Source organism: Condylura cristata, unplaced genomic scaffold (assembly GCF_000260355.1).
Source record: "Condylura cristata isolate star-nosed mole 26May11 unplaced genomic scaffold, ConCri1.0 scaffold00008, whole genome shotgun sequence".
Taxonomy (NCBI): Eukaryota; Metazoa; Chordata; class Mammalia; order Eulipotyphla; family Talpidae; genus Condylura; species Condylura cristata.
In genome coordinates this window covers 56,772,725-56,792,570 of record NW_004567109.1, presented here as the reverse complement: position 1 = coordinate 56,792,570, position 19,846 = coordinate 56,772,725, and the positions used below count along the sequence as shown (strand labels likewise).

The 19,846-nt window shown below is 38.2% G+C and overlaps 1 protein-coding gene across 1 annotated transcript in view; it reads right to left on the bottom strand.

Annotated features, from left to right (window-relative positions):
- Positions 1-19,846, bottom strand: part of DOCK2 (dedicator of cytokinesis 2) — a 394,233-nt gene that overhangs the window by 229,163 nt on the left and 145,224 nt on the right. Inside the window, exon 29 of the mRNA XM_004679543.2 lies at positions 14,342-14,490. Within this exon, the coding sequence (XP_004679600.1) occupies positions 14,342-14,490 (149 nt within the window). The remainder of the gene's footprint in view (positions 1-14,341; positions 14,491-19,846) is intronic.

Here is a 19,846-nt window from a genome sequence, read left to right as displayed (position 1 = left end):
CTTCCCAGTCACCTGCCAATCTCTAATCATTGCCTTTGGAAAGCCTTTTCTGGTTGAATTATTCTAAACCCCTACCTCACATTAGGCGGGGTTGATTGTTTTGTTTTGAACTTCCACAAAATCATATTTGAGCTTTTTGGAATGAAGAGATCACATTTTTCAATTATGAATGTCCAAAGGATAAAATTTGACATGGAGTAAGCACAACAAACACTTAAAATGTAAAATAAACATGACCATGTATGAAAGAAAGATGGCAAGATGCATGAGTGGGTGAGTGATATTGTCAAAGTTTACTTTATATTTTACCAGTTCAGGGTTTATCCAAAATAATAGGTATGCTAAACTATCTACTCTCAAAAGGCAGAGATGCCAATTACTTCTTTTTCTTATGTACATCATCTTTTCTTGTTCTTCTTTTACCACTTACCCTACAACCCTGGGAGTGATATTGTAATTTTGCTCCCAAATAAGTTTCAAAAATAAATAATTAGGCTTCTGAGATTATTTCAGAAGATTATGACTATTTCTCTACAACCTTCCCTTGAATCATGCCATTTCTTGAAACCATTTCTTCATTCCCTAAAGACTGACCTATTCAGAGTAAAAAAAAAAAAATCTACTTTCCACAGAAATTGCTAATTGCTTTCAAACTCTATTAATCTGACTTTCAGGGCTTCCATGAGTTCTTTGAGGCACATCTACTTTGGATTTCCTACTGTCAGCCACAGGGAAGCCTGATATGCCAGAGGAAACAGAAAATTCTCTTCTAAAAACCTATTTATTTATTCATATAAGAACTGAGGTACAGGCCAGAGATGCAGGGGGTGAGAGGATTCACCAGACACAGAGTGGGGAGCAGAAAAGGCAGATCTACTGAAATATACTGCTGAAATATACTGCTCGGGAGGGTCAGGAGCAGTCTCCTACACCATGAGGGTCACCTGCCTGGCCTAGGATTGAACTTGTACTGCAATGGCTGCAGCCTCACAGTGCTGAGCTTTAACCTCCTGTGCCACTAAGGAGAATCCAAACAAAAAAATTCAAGCTTGCTTGCATTCTTATATTTTTGAGCCCTCGCAAAAATGTATAGGTAAAATTACAATGTCTAACAAAGTCAATTATCTCTTTTCCCTTTCTTATCACACTTTTAACTTGAGCAAAATATTCTTTTAAAATATTCATTATCTACTACACATACATCATCAAAAACAAAAATGACACACTATACTCACAAGTCCAGCCCTGTAACATGACTAACTTCTCATCCCTCATGCTTCTGAATGAAAAATCTCTCAACAGCACACAAGCAATTTGTGTTCTTTTTCCAGTTACCATAAATCAATGTTTTTATTTACATACTGATGACCAGGGAAGTCTCTGTTTTTACTTACCTGTTGAAGAGGTGTAGGGAAAAGGTTGACATTTAAACTGATTGAATTCTGACTCTACCACTAACTCGCTGTATCATTTATTTAAGCTCCTGTAAGCCTCAGTTTGCTCCTCAGTAACATAAGCATATTAACAGCTTACTTGAAGGATTTTAATAAAAATTAATTGAATTCTGCATATAAGATACCTGACATACTGTTTGACTTAGAGCTCGCATTCTCATGAAAAGCTATAATATTTTCAAAACATGGCCCTATCATGAATTAGAATATAAAATATACATGAATAGTTAAAATAAAAGTAAGATTGAACTTAAATAAATTCAAACTTTGGTTTTCCTCTACAGAACATTGAAAGTTTACATTCAATCATGCAAAATTAGTAATACTTAAGAGGAAAAGCTTGAAAATAACTGAAATCCACCATCACTCTTTTACAGATAGGCTTGAGTGACTTGTTTGAGTCTAGAAAGTTTGTCAGACCTAGAGCACTCACATTTTATATGATATTTTAATGCACTCACATTTTCTTAAAAGTTGCTGAAAGGCTGTGATATCAAACATCATCTTATCTGTTATACCACCTCCACCAATGCAGCATATAAAGCAGATGTCATTAATTAAATAATCAAATACTTTCTGAGAGGTTACATCAGGGCAAAAGGGAAGGAAAGAATAAACATATTTTAAGTACATGCTCAGCAATATAGTAAACACAGAGAGGCAGAAACTGAGGCCAGAGAGGCCATGTAACTTTCCTAAGAACACACAGCTAGGATTTGAATCCATATTGAACCTCTGGTCTCTAAAATTTATTATCTTTCAATTAGAAATTATGTAAAAAAACGCTGACAGATATTGTTTGACTTCCTAACCTGTGACAACTGTTGGATTTGGCTATAGTGGACAAATGCAGTCCTTACCTCTGTGAAGATAATGTCTAAATGAGAAAACATACCATTTACAGAGGTGCAAGGTGTAATGAATATAAGATAAGATGAAATAGTAAGATAAGATGAAATAGTAAGAATGTAAACATCCATGCAATGAAGACAGTAAGTATAAGCACTCTCCGAGTTTACATTCTAGGTAATATGTTCACACAGGCTAGGCTGGGAACATGACCATTATTATTCTTCTGAATTATTTCTGTGGTGAACACATGCTGAATTCTAAACTAATGTACAGAGAACTTTGGAAGTACAACCATGTTAAATGCCAGTACCTGTGTTTATATGATATTTTAATGCAGCAACAGCAGATTTACCTTTCTTATTCACTTATGCTGAATATAAAAAATAAAATTAGTGTCAGCATGCATTTCTAGAAAATAGACTAATTGAATATGGGAAGATCAATCAAACCATAAAGATTAATTATTGAGTATCTGCTCAGAAGTGGGCACTATGCCCAGGCAGTGAAAAAATGTAGGAGAAATTTAAGACTGAATCAGCCCTGCCCTTGGAGAGTCTGCAAACCAGACATAGGACACCCATATAAAAGCATTTCTAGGAAGTTATTCAAATCAAAATTGTAAAAGACTGAGGTACATTCATATTTTTGGAATGGGCTGGCTGCCAGGGTCAGAGATAAGGGATGTTGACCCAGGTTTCCAAAGGCAGCCGTCATTTACTTGGATGTTTAGAGGCTTCATTGTATCAGTGGAAATTAACTATGGAGAAGAACATAAGGTGGGTGTGCCCTGAGAAATGCATAGACCACTGATTCCAAGGAGTAGAGTTGGGCAGCACTAGGACATAAGATCACAAAGTTATTTTGAAGGAGACCCTTTTTTCTTGATGGCTCTTGGAACCCAGTGCCCAGAATGGTGACTCACAAACAGTAGGTTTTCAATTAATGTTGAACAGTAGGTATTCAGTGAGCTGTAAGATGGAAAGACATTGCCTTTGTTGAAGAGAAATAACCACAAAAGTGCTAGACAGATCTTATCTACATGATAAGAATAATGTAAAACAGCACATAATTAAGTGTTAAATTTTATAATAAAATTAAAAGTTGCCCAAATGCAGCCAGAAAGTGACCAAGACAGGGCAATATGAATCTGGGATAATTTCATAATGGAAGGGGAGGTTGAGTTGAGAAGGGTTTGGCCTCAGGGACCATAATTCAGGTGCTCACAGGGGGAGGCAGGTAACATGGACATGTGAATACCACCCTACAGAAAAAAATAGTAAGTAGGGGGTTTTTTTTTTTTTTTTTTTTTTGGCATAGAAGAAACAGGGTATAGGCAAGAGGAGCAGGGAGCTGAGAGGATTCACTAGTGACAGAGTGGAGAGCAGAACAGGTGGACTGACTGAAATATACTGCTGAGGGGAGCAGCAGACAAGACAGGAGAGGTCTGCTGCACCATATGTAGGTCAGCTCCCTGGGTGGGGATCTAACTCAGGCCATAATGGTAATAGTGCTGAGACCTAACCCTAGGCCACACGGAGGCTCTACATGGTGACTTTTATTAAGTAAATATCCAAACAAAAAATTATAAATACTGGCTACATTCAAGTTGTGAACCATAACTGGTGGTCTTAAGGACTGACAGAAAGAAGAAAAAGATGCCTTCCAGATTGAGAAAAAGAGGCAGATGACAAAGAAAGAGGAAATACATGAATGCTTAGTGTAAAAGTGAAAGACTACTCTCTAGGATACAAATTATTAGCTGAAAATAGTAAGAAATGTGATTGGAGAGAAACGTTGAATTGAAAGTCTAGGTAAAAGAACACATAATAGAGAATCAAAATGACATTAGCAGGTTAGACTGCTTGGAGAAACTACTCTGAAATTCAAAGCTTTATCTTCAAACTTGGGCTGTTAAATCAATTGTACTGATCTCTATGATTAATGTGATCTGAAATCTCCCTGAAAAAAATGTCCATTCTGGAACTCTTGGATGGTTCATGAAATTTTTCTGGTGCTATTCCTACCTGTTATCCCATGTTATATATGATAGCTGGAGCACTATAGACAGAGCTTTGGATCAGAATCACCTTCAGAAGCAGAGTGCTGCCTTCTTCACTTAACACATTCCACTTAAGGATTTACATTTATACCAGTTGTGCAAATCAAAGTTATAGTTCCCTCAGTAACTGTAACCTGGACCAAACATAGCTATATTTTTCTGCTGCTGAGCAGGCTTTTAACTCATACCTCCCAACTGTGAAGGGAAGACTTAATTTAAGCATGCAAGAAATGCTTTCTTGGAAATCAAGTGGTTGGCCCAGTGAATGTTAAATGTAAATGGCTGTTCCTTTCAACATGTGCTTTTATCCCAGGATTCCCTGCAGACAGAAAGGGTCCATAGCCCTTCCACAGTCTTGCGGATGAATGGCAAGGAAACTTTGCTCCTGCAAGCTACCTTGCTTGCTCATTCACAGGTCAGAATCCAGATTTGTTACTGAATAAGCGAGTGCTGATGGAAAAACACTAAGAAAGCTTGGGTGAAAGAGCAAGCTGATCAACAACAGGCAAAGTTTGAGACATCAAAATCTCAGTATTTAAGATAAAACAAAAAAAACCTTAAAACCATATTTAAAAAATAAAAATATACGCAAAAACTGCATGAAAACAATATCAAAGTGCTGATTTTTAAGCATTACACTGAAATAATATTTTTGTTTTGATTACTGAATTTTGGGTTCCCTGTTTTACTTTTTGTCCCTCCCAGGAAAAGGCATTACTTGCTCTCATCAGCGAGGGAGCCAGTATGGAGAATTTATCATGAATTTGGCTGTAGACAACCCCCCCCCCACACACACACACCCTGAATATTGGTCATTGCAGAAAAAAAATATTAAAGAACACCTCAGAAAGTATTTCTAGTTGGTCTTTATGGAACAGAACATGTTGGATTATTCATTTAGTAATCAGAAAATTAGAAATTGTATTAATTTTCTAGGTGATTCCTCTGAGAACAACTGACCTAAAGACTACCTGGTAAATTATGTCAAACTATCCACTGTCCATGTCTGCCAAACAAAGATCTGGTAATATTCAAGCCCTACATAGTAGCCTAAGAATTATTACTTGGACATTCAAATAACCCAAGTGAAATATTGTAGTTGTGAGGGCCTAGAAATCAAGACAAACTTGTTCATTCTTCACTTTCCCAGGCCCCAGAGCCTCATACTGGATTAGTGGTCATTTATACTGGTGGGAGGTTACATTATCTGCACCAATTAATATGGTGTGATTCTATAGTAAAGTTACTTATTTGTGGATTTGGTGTTTTAACTGATGACAAAGAAAAGACTCCTCATATATCAGCATCCTTTCTTACTGGAACAGGTGTACAGATCTTCCTCTACTTAGTATGTCATGATAAACCCATTATAAATCGAAGATAGCATAAATTGAAAATATATTGAATACACCTTGCCTTCTAAATATCACACACTCAGGACACTTACATTAGCCTGCAGCCAGGCAAAATCACCTAACTCAAAGCCTATTTTATAGTCAAGTACTGGATAGCTCGGGAAATTAATGGATACTGTGCTGGAAGTGAAAATCTGTCTGGAGAGTCTTTCCCTCATGCTCTCATGGCTGACAAGGGACTGGCCAGTGTCAGTGGAAAGGTTTGTACAGCACATTGCTGGCCTGGGGGAAGATCAAAATTCAAAATTTGAAGAACAGTTTCTACTGAGTGGATATCACTTTAATGTCATCATGAAGTTGAAAAGTCATAGGCTGAATCATCACAAGCAGGGTACCATGTGTAGTTTAGGGAATTGCTCCTCCACATTCTTAGTGAGTGTTATCCCTAACTACTTCAAAATAAGCTTAAATTTTGACTGTTGGATTTATAGAAAAGTTGTAAAAGTAGTGTAGAGTCCCTACATACCTTTCACCCAGATTCTCTGATAACTGATATCATCATCAGTGTACAATTTTCAAACCAGAAAATTCACAATGGTACAGTACTATTAACTAAACTACAGACCTTATTCTCATTTTCTCAGATTTCACTCTAATGTCCACTTTCTGGCATTTAATTCAAAATAGGATGACACCTATATCACCAGGTACCTTAAGTACCCCCTGATCTGTGTGTGACATGACTCATTCTTTACTTGTCTATCCTCAACTTAACTTTTGAAGCCCACTAGTCTGTTATTTTGTAGAATATCCCCCAGTTGGGGTTTGTTGAGTGTTTGCTCAATATGAGGTTGATATTAGATAAGATTTTGGGTAAGATTCCCATACATGTGGTATGGTGAATTTCTCAGTACTTCACATCAAAGGAGCATGATACTAATGTCTGTCTTGGTCATGCTCCCCTTCATCATTTGATTAAGGTTAGGTTTCTCAGCTGTAAACGATCTTTACCCATTACTATATTTACCTATTCCATTAAAATGTGGATACTATGGAGGAGATTCTTTGAGACAATGCAAATATCCCATTTTTCATCACAGTTTTGTCTATTACTTTGGTATTGATCCATGTTTCTTCCTTGAAACAATGATGACTATGGAGTTCTACAATCATTAAATCCTATTTAAGGACTAAAGGTCAATGTCTCCTGAAGTGAAAGATAATCTTCCTGTCAAACCTGCCTTTCAGCTGTGTGGAGTGAGTTTCTATTTCAATAACTGCTAATTCATGGCACCTAGTCATTGTCCTCACCCTACACCCCCACATACAGAAGGAATCAGAATTCTCCTGCTCCCTTGCTTACTTCAGATCTCAAAATTCTCAACACTACTAGAAAAGAAGTCATTGCCAACACACAAGAATTATCATGAGGAATAAAACATATTTCTGTATCCCTGGTCTAGACTGAGTGTTCAATTTATCCTAAAATTACCCCAGAACATCCTCCCTTTGAACAGTCCCAGGAGATCCTTCAGATCTGGGGTCACTGGGGAAAAAAGACATGCATAGGCAGTTCCCCTGAGCTTTGGGCTTTTTCTTATTTAGGGCAATTCCTCTCAGTCTCAAGTGTGTTGTGCTGGTAAATATTTATCAATTGGCTCTCCAGAATAGAAATGATAAAGACCTGTAAATATATGGCATGTGCCAATTCTGTGGCAGGTATTCCTTACCCGTGTCATGCCATTGAACACAGAGCTGAAGCTGGGAAGAGATAGGTGGCAGCAGAGAATAAAAAGTATTTCTACATACATGTAAATAACATTAAGCACATAGATAAAAACACAAGGTTATTATAAGGTAATTAAGAAGTGATGAGTTTTGAGTGTTAATAACCTTTGATTTTAATATAGCTTATTTAATTTTATATATTTATATAAATTTTTAATAACAGCAGTTACTTAACAAACAACTCTCAAGATTCCTAAATATTTAACACTGGGTTCTCGTGAGCTGGTGTGCGCCAGCTCCATCGTATCACTTGTACAGTGGTTACCATGAACCCTGAGGTTCACAAGCACTCAAAGAAGCCCCTGAAAAGTCAGGTTGACACAATTTTCCAACTCTTCTGGGAAATCTTATGAAGACCATGTCCCTGCAAGGGACAATTTTGCTCCAGCAGCAACAGCTGCTGCTTCTTGGCAAGCCTTCCATGGAACCTGTGAGGGTTCCAAAGCATCTGGCTGCCACCATGGCTGGTATGCCTTCAGTGCTAATGGGGTAGAGAGTCCTCCCCAGGCTCAATATGTTTCTCGTTCTCCCAGAAGTCCACTTGGCCTTTTAATGTCCTTAAAATAATTATAGGGATGTGTTAGAAGCAAGGAGAAGTAAGAAGTAGATAGGCAGGAAAGGCAAAGTCAGGTTTGAGTAGAGAGAACAGGTCAGGTATAGTCCTGAGTATTTTCACAGATGTTTTTGCTTACTGTCCTACTGACCCATCCAGGGAAACAGCGTCTCCTCTTCTACCGACAGAATTCATGACTCCCCAGCTAATAATAATGTTTCCCAGCTAGTAAGAAGCAGAGTTACGATATATTTCCAACTCTGTTTGTCAATATGGTCCCAGCATAGACTAGTGAGCACGTGATAGGCATGCTCTGAACGTTTGTGGGATAGATACAGGAAAATAGCCGATCTCAAAGCTTGTGCTCTGACTAGGGAAATGGTGTTGGTGAAAGTGCTTTTAAAGGGGTCAAGTGTAATGTGCAGTGGTAGGAGGCAATATGGTTTGTGAGGCTGACTTGGGAGTAAGGTAGGTATTTCACCCAAGGCTCTGATGGTTAGAACTTTCTGAGCAGAGTTAGGAAGTCATCTAGCCTCTCCCTGCGGCTCAGCTTCTTCATCAGTACAATGGGGATAATAAACCCTACCTTGACATGTGCTGACCACAAATAAACTGTTGTGGTAGAGAAAGCACTTTGCAGGCTCAATGGTACGAGGAAAGAAAAAAATTAATATATCACTGTCCATGATGTGACAAAGCTATTCCACTGGCTTGGGAAGTGCAGCACATTTAACCCCACTGTAGTAGAGGAAGAACAAAGTATTAAAACAAAAGTCCCTTGGAGATGGTAAAGGTGCAAGATTCTCATCTATTTCAACTTTAACTTTGGGACTTAATGAGCTACTCTATTTGGAATTCACCAGACAAAGGAATTTCAGCATGCCTTGTCTCCCTGTTTTTTTTTTTTTTTTTTTTTTTTGACGGCATACGAGATGTCGAGCAGTGACTGGAGTTCAGACGTGTGCTCTTCCAACCTCTAGAATAAAGTGTGTGTTTAATCTTTTTTTTTTTTTTTTTTTTTTTTTTTTTTTAAATACAAGGGGACAGATAGGTTAGAAGAAAAACCTACTGTTTTTGCACATTGGTATTGATCCCCAGGAATTAAATGGTAATACAAAGAGGCAGCTGCTGCCTCCCTCTAGCTCTTCATCAGGCATGCTGCCTGGGATTATCAGAGAGCCAGGACTCAGGTGGCCATAGGGGATGCATTCAGAAGACAACTAAGCACAGAGGCAAGGTCAGTTTCTTTCCCACAAGGTAGGCCAGGGACAGTGCTGGACCAAGAAGACCCATTAGTCTAGACCAGTCCCTGTGAGTGCCACAGTCTCTTCTGCATACATCTGGACCCTAATGGAGCCAAAGATGCTAATGCTTTTACTGTTAATGACTGATCCTCTTTAAAGGCATGGCATGAGTGTGTGTGTGTGTGTGTGTTAAAAAAATAAATGCATGCAAAATCACACATTGCAGATTCAACACATTAGACAAAACACATATTGCAGGCAAGGTAAGTAAGAAAATGAGAATGGGGGATGGGAATAAAAGGTAAGAAGTAAGTGCACACACATGACAAAGGAGGGCCTTGCAGGGATGAATGAGGAAATGTGTCATAAGATGATGTGATAAATTCAAACCCTGCACATAACATTCAAGGAAGGTAAAAAAGAATGAGGATGACTTCCTAGCACTCAGACATAAGACCTGAGGAAGAAATCAAAATTTACGCTGAGTCTCAGGCAAAGTCCTATTTATTCAGTTATTCATTCCTCCAACAGACAGGTTCATGAGCCAAGTACTGTGCAGGTAGAACTGCTCTAGGAATGATCTCTATCCCCAGGCAGGTGAGGCCACAGAGGATGACAGCAAAGGTGCTAAGAAGAGCAGGAGGAAGCTGTTCCTCGGAAGACAAAAGCAGAGTATGAGTACTGGAGAGGGTTACAGGAGATTCCTGGGAGCGTGAAGAGTAATTCTTTCCTAAGGCAGCCCAACAGTGCAAGAATGCAGTGTGGTGAGGTGAGGGGCTGAGAGGATTTTAGTGGAGCAGGAAGACGGTATGAGTGAGGTGGAATTGGCAATACGCGAGGCCTAAGTTCGGTGGAGTCAGGGAAGCCAGGCTTTCGATTGGAATGTTGGTGCTTGGCATCAGGCAAGGGCGTACACAGCAAGGGGATCCAAATCCGTCACTGCTGTCACATCAGCCTGAACCCAGTTACAGAAAAGCAGAGAATTCAGCCCGATGTTGGGAAGAGAAAAAGAGGACAATAAGTTGAGAAATATTTCAGGAAGGAAGTATTATCCAAGCTGAAATTAAAAGGGATTTGGGATTTGGCTGGCATAGAAAGAAAGGAACTGAGGACATTCCATGCAAGAGAAAAAAACATGAGCAAGAGAGTTGCATGTTGATGTCTAGGTTGATGAATAAAAATATCAGAAATCCCAAATCATTCACGACTAATAAAGAGCCTTGGTAAAAATCCCCTAGATTTAGTCAAATAGTTTATTTTTAAAAGCTGATTCTGTGCATTCTCTACCTCTGTGGCTCCAGCTAGCACCAACCCCTTCTCAGAATTAGAAAATTAACCCACTTTATGATGGCTAAACAGGGTCTAAAATGATGACTCCTCTTTCTGTAAGAGGAAAGAAATGTAGAAACAAAAACCTTGTTTTAAGAAGATGGGGGGGGGAGCAAACTCCCTCTGGGTCTGGTGCAGAATCAAATTTTACGAGTTACTCAGCAGCAAGCAAGGCACAGAAGGAAGCTGGTGTGAAACTGCCTTTCAAAGTAACTGGAATTGACAACTAAACTCCCTCAGCTAGGGGGAGAAAAGGAGTTAATAGAGGCAGAAGTCAAGCCTTTCATCCTTCACCTGAGTCTGTCCCTTTCATATGCTAAGTGCAGCTCAGGCAGTGGGGTGAGAGAACTCAACACTATCATTAAAAAAATATCAGCACCCAAGTTGAAGAGGGCATTTGTTCCTGAGTCATATGCCACCCAGGATTACAATGGGTAAGGTAATAACAGGAAAATATAGCTTCCTCATGCCAGGCCTGCTGTGTGGGCTGTAATTACCCAAACAAGGGCAATCTACTGAAGACAAGCATCCTCTCCCATCCCCAAGTTCACAATGCCTCAGTTGCTCAATTTCCACATGTGGCAAAGGATTCTGGCAGGTAGACATCTAAGCCTGGGCTTGGGTTGAGGAGACAGGTTGTTCCCTGGCCCCAACAAAGAACCAGTGAAAAATGAACAGTTAGGCTGTTATCAGCAAGGAGGATCCAAACAACCCGGAGAAAAATCCAGGACATTCAGCCTGGGAGCCTTTTAAAATGTTCTTTCAACTTTCTAGTTTTGAGAAGTTGGTGCGCGTAGAAATCAAAAACACATCCAATGGTTCTCTAACCTGGTTACCTGCTAGCATCACTTTGTGTACAAACATTTCATTGTAATACTTCAGCCTAATCCAGGCCAATTAAATCAAAATAAGCAGAACTGCTTTCCAACAGTTCTTCAGGTGATGCAAATGTGCAACCAGGGCCCTCCCTGGTGGCAAAACAAGTTAAAGTGCAACACTATGAAGCTATCAACAGTCACTGCAGCACGAGTTTGATCCCCTGCCAGACCTGTCTAGCTCACTGCTCCTCCCAACAGTGTACTTCATCAGTCTGCCTGTTCTGCTCCTGACTCTTGTCTCCGGTGAATCCTCTCATCACCCCTGCAACTCTGGTGGGTACCCCAGTTCTGTATGCATAAATAAATATATATATATTTTAAAAGATGCAACCAGTGTTAACAGCTGCTGTCTACTAGACCAAGAGTTATTTAGATTGGATACTTTTGTACCTCTGGTTTTCAGTTTAGCTCAAAGTAATAATGGCTACTAAATGAATTTCTTTGTCAAAGAAAACATACATTTCCATCTTCATGAGCTGGAAAGGCAGGGTGTGAAGCTGGAGGAAAGCATTAGAGTCTTGTATCAAAGTCAATGGTAATAATAGTAACTAATAACTCATCCAGCAGAAAAAAATGCTCACCCTAGAGAAGGGAGTGTTAACCCCCCCAGTCAGAAGTCAGTGTGAAAATGCACACTCAGAGGCAGTAAAAGTGACATCCCACCTCCCACATACCTCAAGTCCAGATGCCACATCCTCCAATGGGAGCTCAAAGCCTCCCACTTACTTCTCGGCTTTGAAGTCCCATGTACTGAGGGTGTATGAGGCCTCATTTATTTTCACCATGTCTGCAGCTATTGAATGTGTAAAATGAGGATGCCTGTTAAGACAGAACCCATTCCCATGGGTTGGGCAGAGTCTCAGCATTGCAGCTTTACATCTGAACTGTTAACTGGGGACAATCATTCTACCCAAAACAGGAAGCTGGCAGCTAGCCCACTGTGTGTGTTCCTCAAACTGGGGTCCACTGGCATAGCCCCAATTTGAGCATAACTAAAAGGCAAGAAACACTAACATTCTGAATGTTAGGATGTTCTGAAGAAAACTTTCATGTTTCTACACTATAAAGGTTTTTTGTTTTTTTTTAAAGATCAAGAAGCAAAGACTGGAACCATTCCAACGGCTGGCAAGTGAATGTCCTTATGAAGTCACCCTGACATACAGAGTAAATCTTGAGTTTCCAAGATGGGGTATTGTATTTTCTCTCTCATTGTAACAAAGGTGAGAATAGAAAGAAAATGAGAAGAAAAAGAGCATGTTTTTGTGTTCCCAATTTCTATGGTTATACAGAGATTAGAATCTGATAGACCTAGACTTTAATTCTGACCCTGTAATTTATGTGTTGACTGGTCTCAAACATTTAACATATGAATTTCAGGTTTTCCATCTGTAAAATGGGAATAATGATATATAGCATCATTAAGGGTAAGCAGAAAGCAGGCATGGATTTTCTAGATAGCATGGATAACACAGTACCTAGTAAACAACAAATAAACCATTAACTATTCATCGTTGGACATCCAGCTGAAGATTTGCTTACTTTGTGACATTTCCTTGACAAAAATGTTTACCTACACACACACACACACACACTCACACACACAGGTTTTGTATTTGTAGCTCCGGAACTCATAGTATGTAGCTAGAGCTTAGTCATTATTATTGTAATTACTTATTTAAAGGTATATAAAGATTGTCTTAAGGAAAGAGACCATGTATTTCTGACCTAGATGTCTTAAGTACACTTGGTTCATCATATGTAGTTTTGAATGAACAAATTAATAAAGCAATCATTCATTTACCTTCACAGTTATATTGAGATGGTAAAACATGAAAAGGAAGAGACAGAAGAGGGAGCACACAATCATGGTTGAGTAGGAAATGAACAGCAACAGAATACTGCTTTGCAGAGCTTTCTAATTGTACTTAATCATGGATAATCCTTCTCATAGGATTTTCTAAAGGAAGGGAGGATGTTCCTCCTCAGGGGAGGAATGTTCATATAATACTTAAAAAAGATTAGTTGGTTGTGTGCACACAGTCCTCTGGAACAAGCCCATCAAAAGACAGATACCTCCCTGACATTACTAAAGGACAAAAGAAGCTAAGTCAAATCAAGAACCCTTATCTTTCTCCTCCAAATCTAAAAAATTCTAGGCCTGAGTATAAAATATCACCTCTTAATTTTTACAGTGGTCTCCATTCCATCTTGCATATCATTGTCTGTAGATTCTGCTTCTCAAAGCCTCCTCTTATTCTCACTGATCTCCATTTTGATTTCATCCCTGCCTAATCCCTAAAAGATGACTACAAAACATGTATTGGTGGCACTACTACAGCCATCTCCTTATGAACATCCCACTCCCCATCCATTCTCAAAGTCTCAACCTAGGAAATATGCTCATACCAGAAGTGTCCTAACCATTTCCATGGTCATGGGAGATAACCGGAGAAACAAAACTCAAGGACACAGTTACAAAAACTGGTAAAACTGTTGTCTCAGTCACACAGGCATAGGAAAATCCCCCTGCCAACCAGGGTTTTAGCAGATGGAAAAGTCATCTAAAAAGCCTGCAATAGGTCCATAACTATACCCTAAGAAAGCCTGCCTGACAAGAAATATGGAGACAAAGTGCTACACATTTAACTGCAGTCTCCAAGTCATCTTTCACAACTGTGGGAGTTAGCCATGGAAAAGTAGGCCTGCTGAGCAAGCCATTGACTTTTATCTTTAGACTTCAACTGCTATTCATCAGCATCAATATTTTAGAGTTTAATCAACTCAGCCCTAGTCAAAGTCCAGAACATCTACATCAACATGAGGACTTACCGCATCCTGACAGCTGAGGACCTCCAAAATGCTGTTGAGTAATTCAACACAATACCTCTTCTCCTGGACCTGGTGTTGCTGCTCGTCAGTCTGTTCCAGCAGCTCCTTCAATTCTTTGGTGATGACAGGAAGCAGAATGTCTCGGCATTCTGGAATGAAAGCAGTTCAGAAACATTTGAGTTTCCTCAGTTTTTGGTTTCTCTTCTTTTTTAAATATTTTTTTTTCACTGAATAAATAATTCATAGATATATCCTGCTTGTAAAATATTTACTTATTAAAGATTAGGTAAAGATTTTCGTAGGGCATCATTCACAGTCTGGCACTTCCCCAAGCCCTACTCTATATAAGCAACCAGTTATTTTTTATTCTACTATGTATGTTTATCTGCATATGAACACATATATGTATGTTCATACGTGTATATATACAACTGTACCACTATGAAGTATGTGGTAACATTTTTATTTTCATTTCAGCAAGTCATAATCAAACTGTGATGGTAAGCCTTCAAGATCTTTATATACATGTGTGTATCTCACATAGGTATATATCAATATAAAACATACAATTTTGGTTTCATTTCTTTTTTATAAAAGTGACCATTTTATTGAAGGGAACAAAATATATATTTTTCTGTACCTTGATTTTCTTTGCTCACCAAAATTTCTTGGAGTACTTTGTATGTTTATACACATAGAGATCAATTTAAAATTTTATAACAGTTTTCAGTATTCTCTTTTATGGGTAACTTGTATTTGCCATACCCCTTGATGGACATTTTTCACATGCACCAACAGTTTAAAAATGAACTTCTCTCTTACATCTTTGCCCACAGTAGTTTCCATTTTATTTTTTACCCGAACATTATTCCTTATACCCTTTGTCCCATCCCCCCTCCCCACCTTAACACAAGAGTCCTCATAGGTGCTTGTTGGAAATACTTTATTTTATTGAATGGATGCTATGGAAATAACCAGTATTTGTTCTAATCTCTCTAACTTGATTTTCTACAAATAGTTGCTCAAACTCTCTCTACTTTGTTGGAAAATGTTGCATTTTATCCCTTCGTAAGACCAAAGAGTACTCCACATTTTGACCCTATCACCCACTGATGGACATGCAGGCTGCTTTCATGGCTAAACTATTGTAAATAACACTGTTCTGAATATAATGGAACATTATTTTTTTCTTTTTGTATTGATGGCTTCAAATTCTTTGGTTAGATGCCCAAGAGTGAGATTGTCAGTATTGCTTTTATTTTAAATGAAACTTTTGCAAAGAAGGCTATGGCTCTTGGTATTATTGTCTCTGAAAATTTCTGGAAAGTTCTAAAATCCTACACAACTTTGTTTCTATATTGTTCTTGAAAACAGAAAAAAACTTGAGCTACCCACCCCCAAAATTCCAAAAACTTTTCAAGTCATCCCCACCAAGTTATTCTTGAAAAAACTGTAACTCATATATACTAAGTTTTAACTTTAATTTAAAAAAAATAAATAGGAAGTGAACATATTGATATAGAAGGCTTTACATTTCTGGAAGCACAGTGTTCTCACCTACTAGATACTAAAATCTGATAGCGACTAGCAGCAAAAACCAATAGCAAATGTAGAAAATAGAACAAGATGAAAGTGGGGAAAACTAGAGAACATCTCTTGCTCAGTCTGCCCAATATCTGTGCTTTCTTCTTCTGGCATCTGGATTTCATTCTGAAGAGTCACCTGCTATGAAATATAATTCTGGAGACACTTTTCTAAGTTACAGACTGGACACGTACCTTTAATAATAATAATAATTGTTGACATTGTGCCAGGCAGTGTTTTTAATACCTTGCATAAGTATCTTTACTTAAGTCTCTCAGTGACACCAGTACGTAGATACTATTATACCCTATTTTGTTGACAAGGAAAGAGAGGGACTTGCCCAACTATATAAAACCAGATATTCATGAGCCCATAATATTGCCACAGGAAGTATAGAGATTAAAGAATAGAGAGTGACTTAGAGTACACAGACCTAGGGTAAGTGGAATAGTCTCCTGGAAGTAGAATGTCAGGAGATGACTTGTAAAAGGAAAGTTCTAAAATGTAATAGAAGGTGTTAGGTTATAGGTGTATGGTGATACCATATTGCATGTAAAATTTCTGATTCAGCTTTATTTAAAATTACAGATGAAATCCTAGACCACAGATTTAATGGGACTTAATTGGACTCACAAAATCCTTGGCTTAATGACTTTTGAGAGTACAAGATATTCAGTTATCCATTACCTTTGTTTGGAGAGATAAAGGGGGAAACTGGATAATATTTACATAGTGATTGTCAGAAAATTTGAGTTAAATCTTTATTTAGCCCTTATCTAAATACCATAAAATTGAGTTCTGTATAGAGCTACCTATTAAAAATGTGAAGGAAACTTTCTGCAATGTTTATTCAGAAGTTTATTTTAAAAGTTATCTTTTAAAGTATGCTATTTTGTGACTTTGAAACTTTGATCTATTAGAGGAAATCATGTATGTGAGAATGCTTGTTAGAAAAAACCAGAAGAGTTCATTTGATGTGGTAAGTTACTTGTCATTGGAGGTGAATGACACTTAACTTGCCAATTCTGACTTTACTGTTGCTGGGCAATATTATGGGCTCATGAATATCTGGTTTTATATATTTGGGCAAGTCCCTCTCTTTTCTTGTTAACAAAATAGGGTATAATAGTATCTACCTATTGGTGTCACTGGGAGACTTAAATAAAGATACTTATGCAAGATATTTAAAACACTGCCTGGCACAATGTCAACAATTATTATTATTATGAAAGATATGTGTCCAGTCTGTGACTTAGAAAAGTATCTCCAGAATTATATTTCATAGCAGGTGACTCTTCAGAATGAAATCCAGATGTCATTTATACCCAACAAAATAAAAATCGTGCATCTCTTGCTAAATAAAGCTATTAAATTCTTACTCTTCAAAAATTAGTTTTGAAAGATAACAGTTCTAACAAATAAATTTTTAAAATCAACAAAAAGTCTTATTTTTTCAGTTTTCTGAGCAAGAAGAAATCAACAAAAGATGTGTTTTATGGAGATTGATGTCACTGCAATATATAGGGTTGTTGGAAAAAGGAAAGCCCCAAGGGCAGACACCAATGATTATTCTCCTGCAGTAGTCCAGGTGGTGACAAAGAAAATAAAGTTCTGGGTTCCATCCTCCCTCCCCTACATTCTAACTTCTAAGACAGGATCATAGTCTTCTCTTCTATTAAATCTAAGCTTTGATAAGATCTTGACGACAAGTTTGGTCAATGGTCTTGAACTCAAAATACAAGAAGAAAATGTTTTAAAGTCTAAAATGCCTTTGGTAATTTAAGGTTAAAATCATTAAAATTCTCTTATCTGTTAAATACGTTTACTAGGGCTTATGGGAAGGAGATATGCAAAGACAGAGGGTTCATCCATCCAGGCAGTTCACTAACTCATTCATTCATTTAGTTAGTCTACTACATTTATTGGAAGGTCACTATTTTTAAATGGAGTTACCAGACTATCCCAGCAAGAGTGTTAACTGACAACTGACAGCATTCTACTGTGTTTACTCTTTGAGTGATCATAAAAAAGAGCTGTGTTGTAATTTAATCAGGCTTTCCCTTAAAAAAATGTATTTTATTGTTATTTTAGTTGAGATACTTTAGTTAGATCCCAAAACATAGATATGAACCAAGGGAATATGATAGCTGATAGATTTTAGGTATTAATAATGATCTCCTTGTGAAGCCACCAGACATGAAGCTCTACTTAAATTAGAAATGAATTAGTAGATTACCATGAAAGTCTGGTAGTGAGCTCTAGAAGTATTTAAGCTGTAGGTGGCTTTCTACTGATAGTTATGGGTGAAGAGTTATTCAGATAAAGGGTTGAACTGAATGATAGTTAAGTCCTCATCCAAAATTCTATGATTCCATAAAATCTAGGTTCAGAAAAAAAGTCAAGGAGGATGATATTTGCTAGGTGGAAAGACAGTACACATCGACATTGCTTACAAACCATTGAGGCTGTGGTTGCTATAGATCCAGAACCAACAGTGGTTTGCCAATCCGAAAGTTGTCTACTTTACAGATAATCAAAACCAACATTCCCACAAGATGAAGGCTTTTGGTGCTGAGAGTCAGCAAGAATTCAGCTGAGGAAGCCATTAATCACATGGCCTGTTTTTCAGAAATGGGCCATGCTTTTTCCTTAACCATGTTTCTCAGAAATGTCTGGCTCTTCTGCTTGGAAATGAAATAATTTTTCTCATTTATAATTGGAGCTATGAAATTATATTATCTGTAAATCTTCAGGAAATAGCATTTTTCAATTGTGACTTGATTGCCAAGCAAACAAACACAAATGTTTAAAAAGACAAACATTGCAGAGCCTTAAATCAATCGTTAGAGGCAGAGGTAATGAACATGAGCCCTGGGTATATGATGCTTGACAAAACCTGGGAGATCTGCCATCAGGTGACAAGTTCACATTGTAATTCAAACCAAGCACTCAGGAACCCACAGAACAACTCAACTCTGTATTTTCATAGAGAGGAGCTTTTTCTAGTTGAATTGATTGCAGAGAGGAAAATGCAGTGCTTCTGAACTCTGCTTTCTTCCTTCGAGAAAGTTTTGTCCTATGGAAGAAGGTGCTTTACCTGACTTCACAGATCTCTTGATATGTGAACTGCTTTTGCAATAATTTCATGACTCAGAAACACTTGCTGTATTCTCCCCAATATTAGCTCCATGGAAAGAGAAAAATGGAGATTCTTTGTCTAACTTGAAGAGCCACTCTGGGGGTGTATTAGGCTGAAAAAATACCACTACTGACCCTCCCTCAGTTCTGTGACATGGTGCATGCAGATTGGTGTCTAAGTTTTTGGATATAATGCAAAGCCCACAAAAAGAAGCTACTACTTCCCATCTCCTACCCAAAATAAAGGGGGTGTAGGGAAAACCAAAAAATCACTATTCAAGTTGATCTAGATGAAACTGGCATCCATGACCCTGCTAGGGACATTTTTATCCATCTACAGACCCAAGTATATCCTGGGAGGAAGCTTAAGGAAGCTTAAACACAAACAGCATGTCTGTGTCCTGGCCCATTCACATCCTCAGTGCAGTTACCTGGTTTCTAAGCCAGCCTGCAGCAGCCTTCACTTGAAATTTCACTCCACTCAGAGCCAGCCCTTGCTTTGTCACCAGAGCAGGTTAATCGACTCCTCAATCCTGTTCGATTTTCTAAAGGCTTTTAGGTGAAATTCATTCTACTTTGGCCAAGTTCCTATTGACTGAAAAGCAAATTCAGCTCAGCTCAGCTCTCTTGGGGACTGAGAAGAAATTGTGTTTGTCAAAGTTCCCTCTGCCTGCCCCCAGGTCCTTTGACCAGCAGGGAATACCCCTCACTGTCACTCAAAATTCTCCTAGGCAAGGCCGAGCAGTGTAAGCCCAGCACTGCCTAGCTAGTTTTCTTTCATTT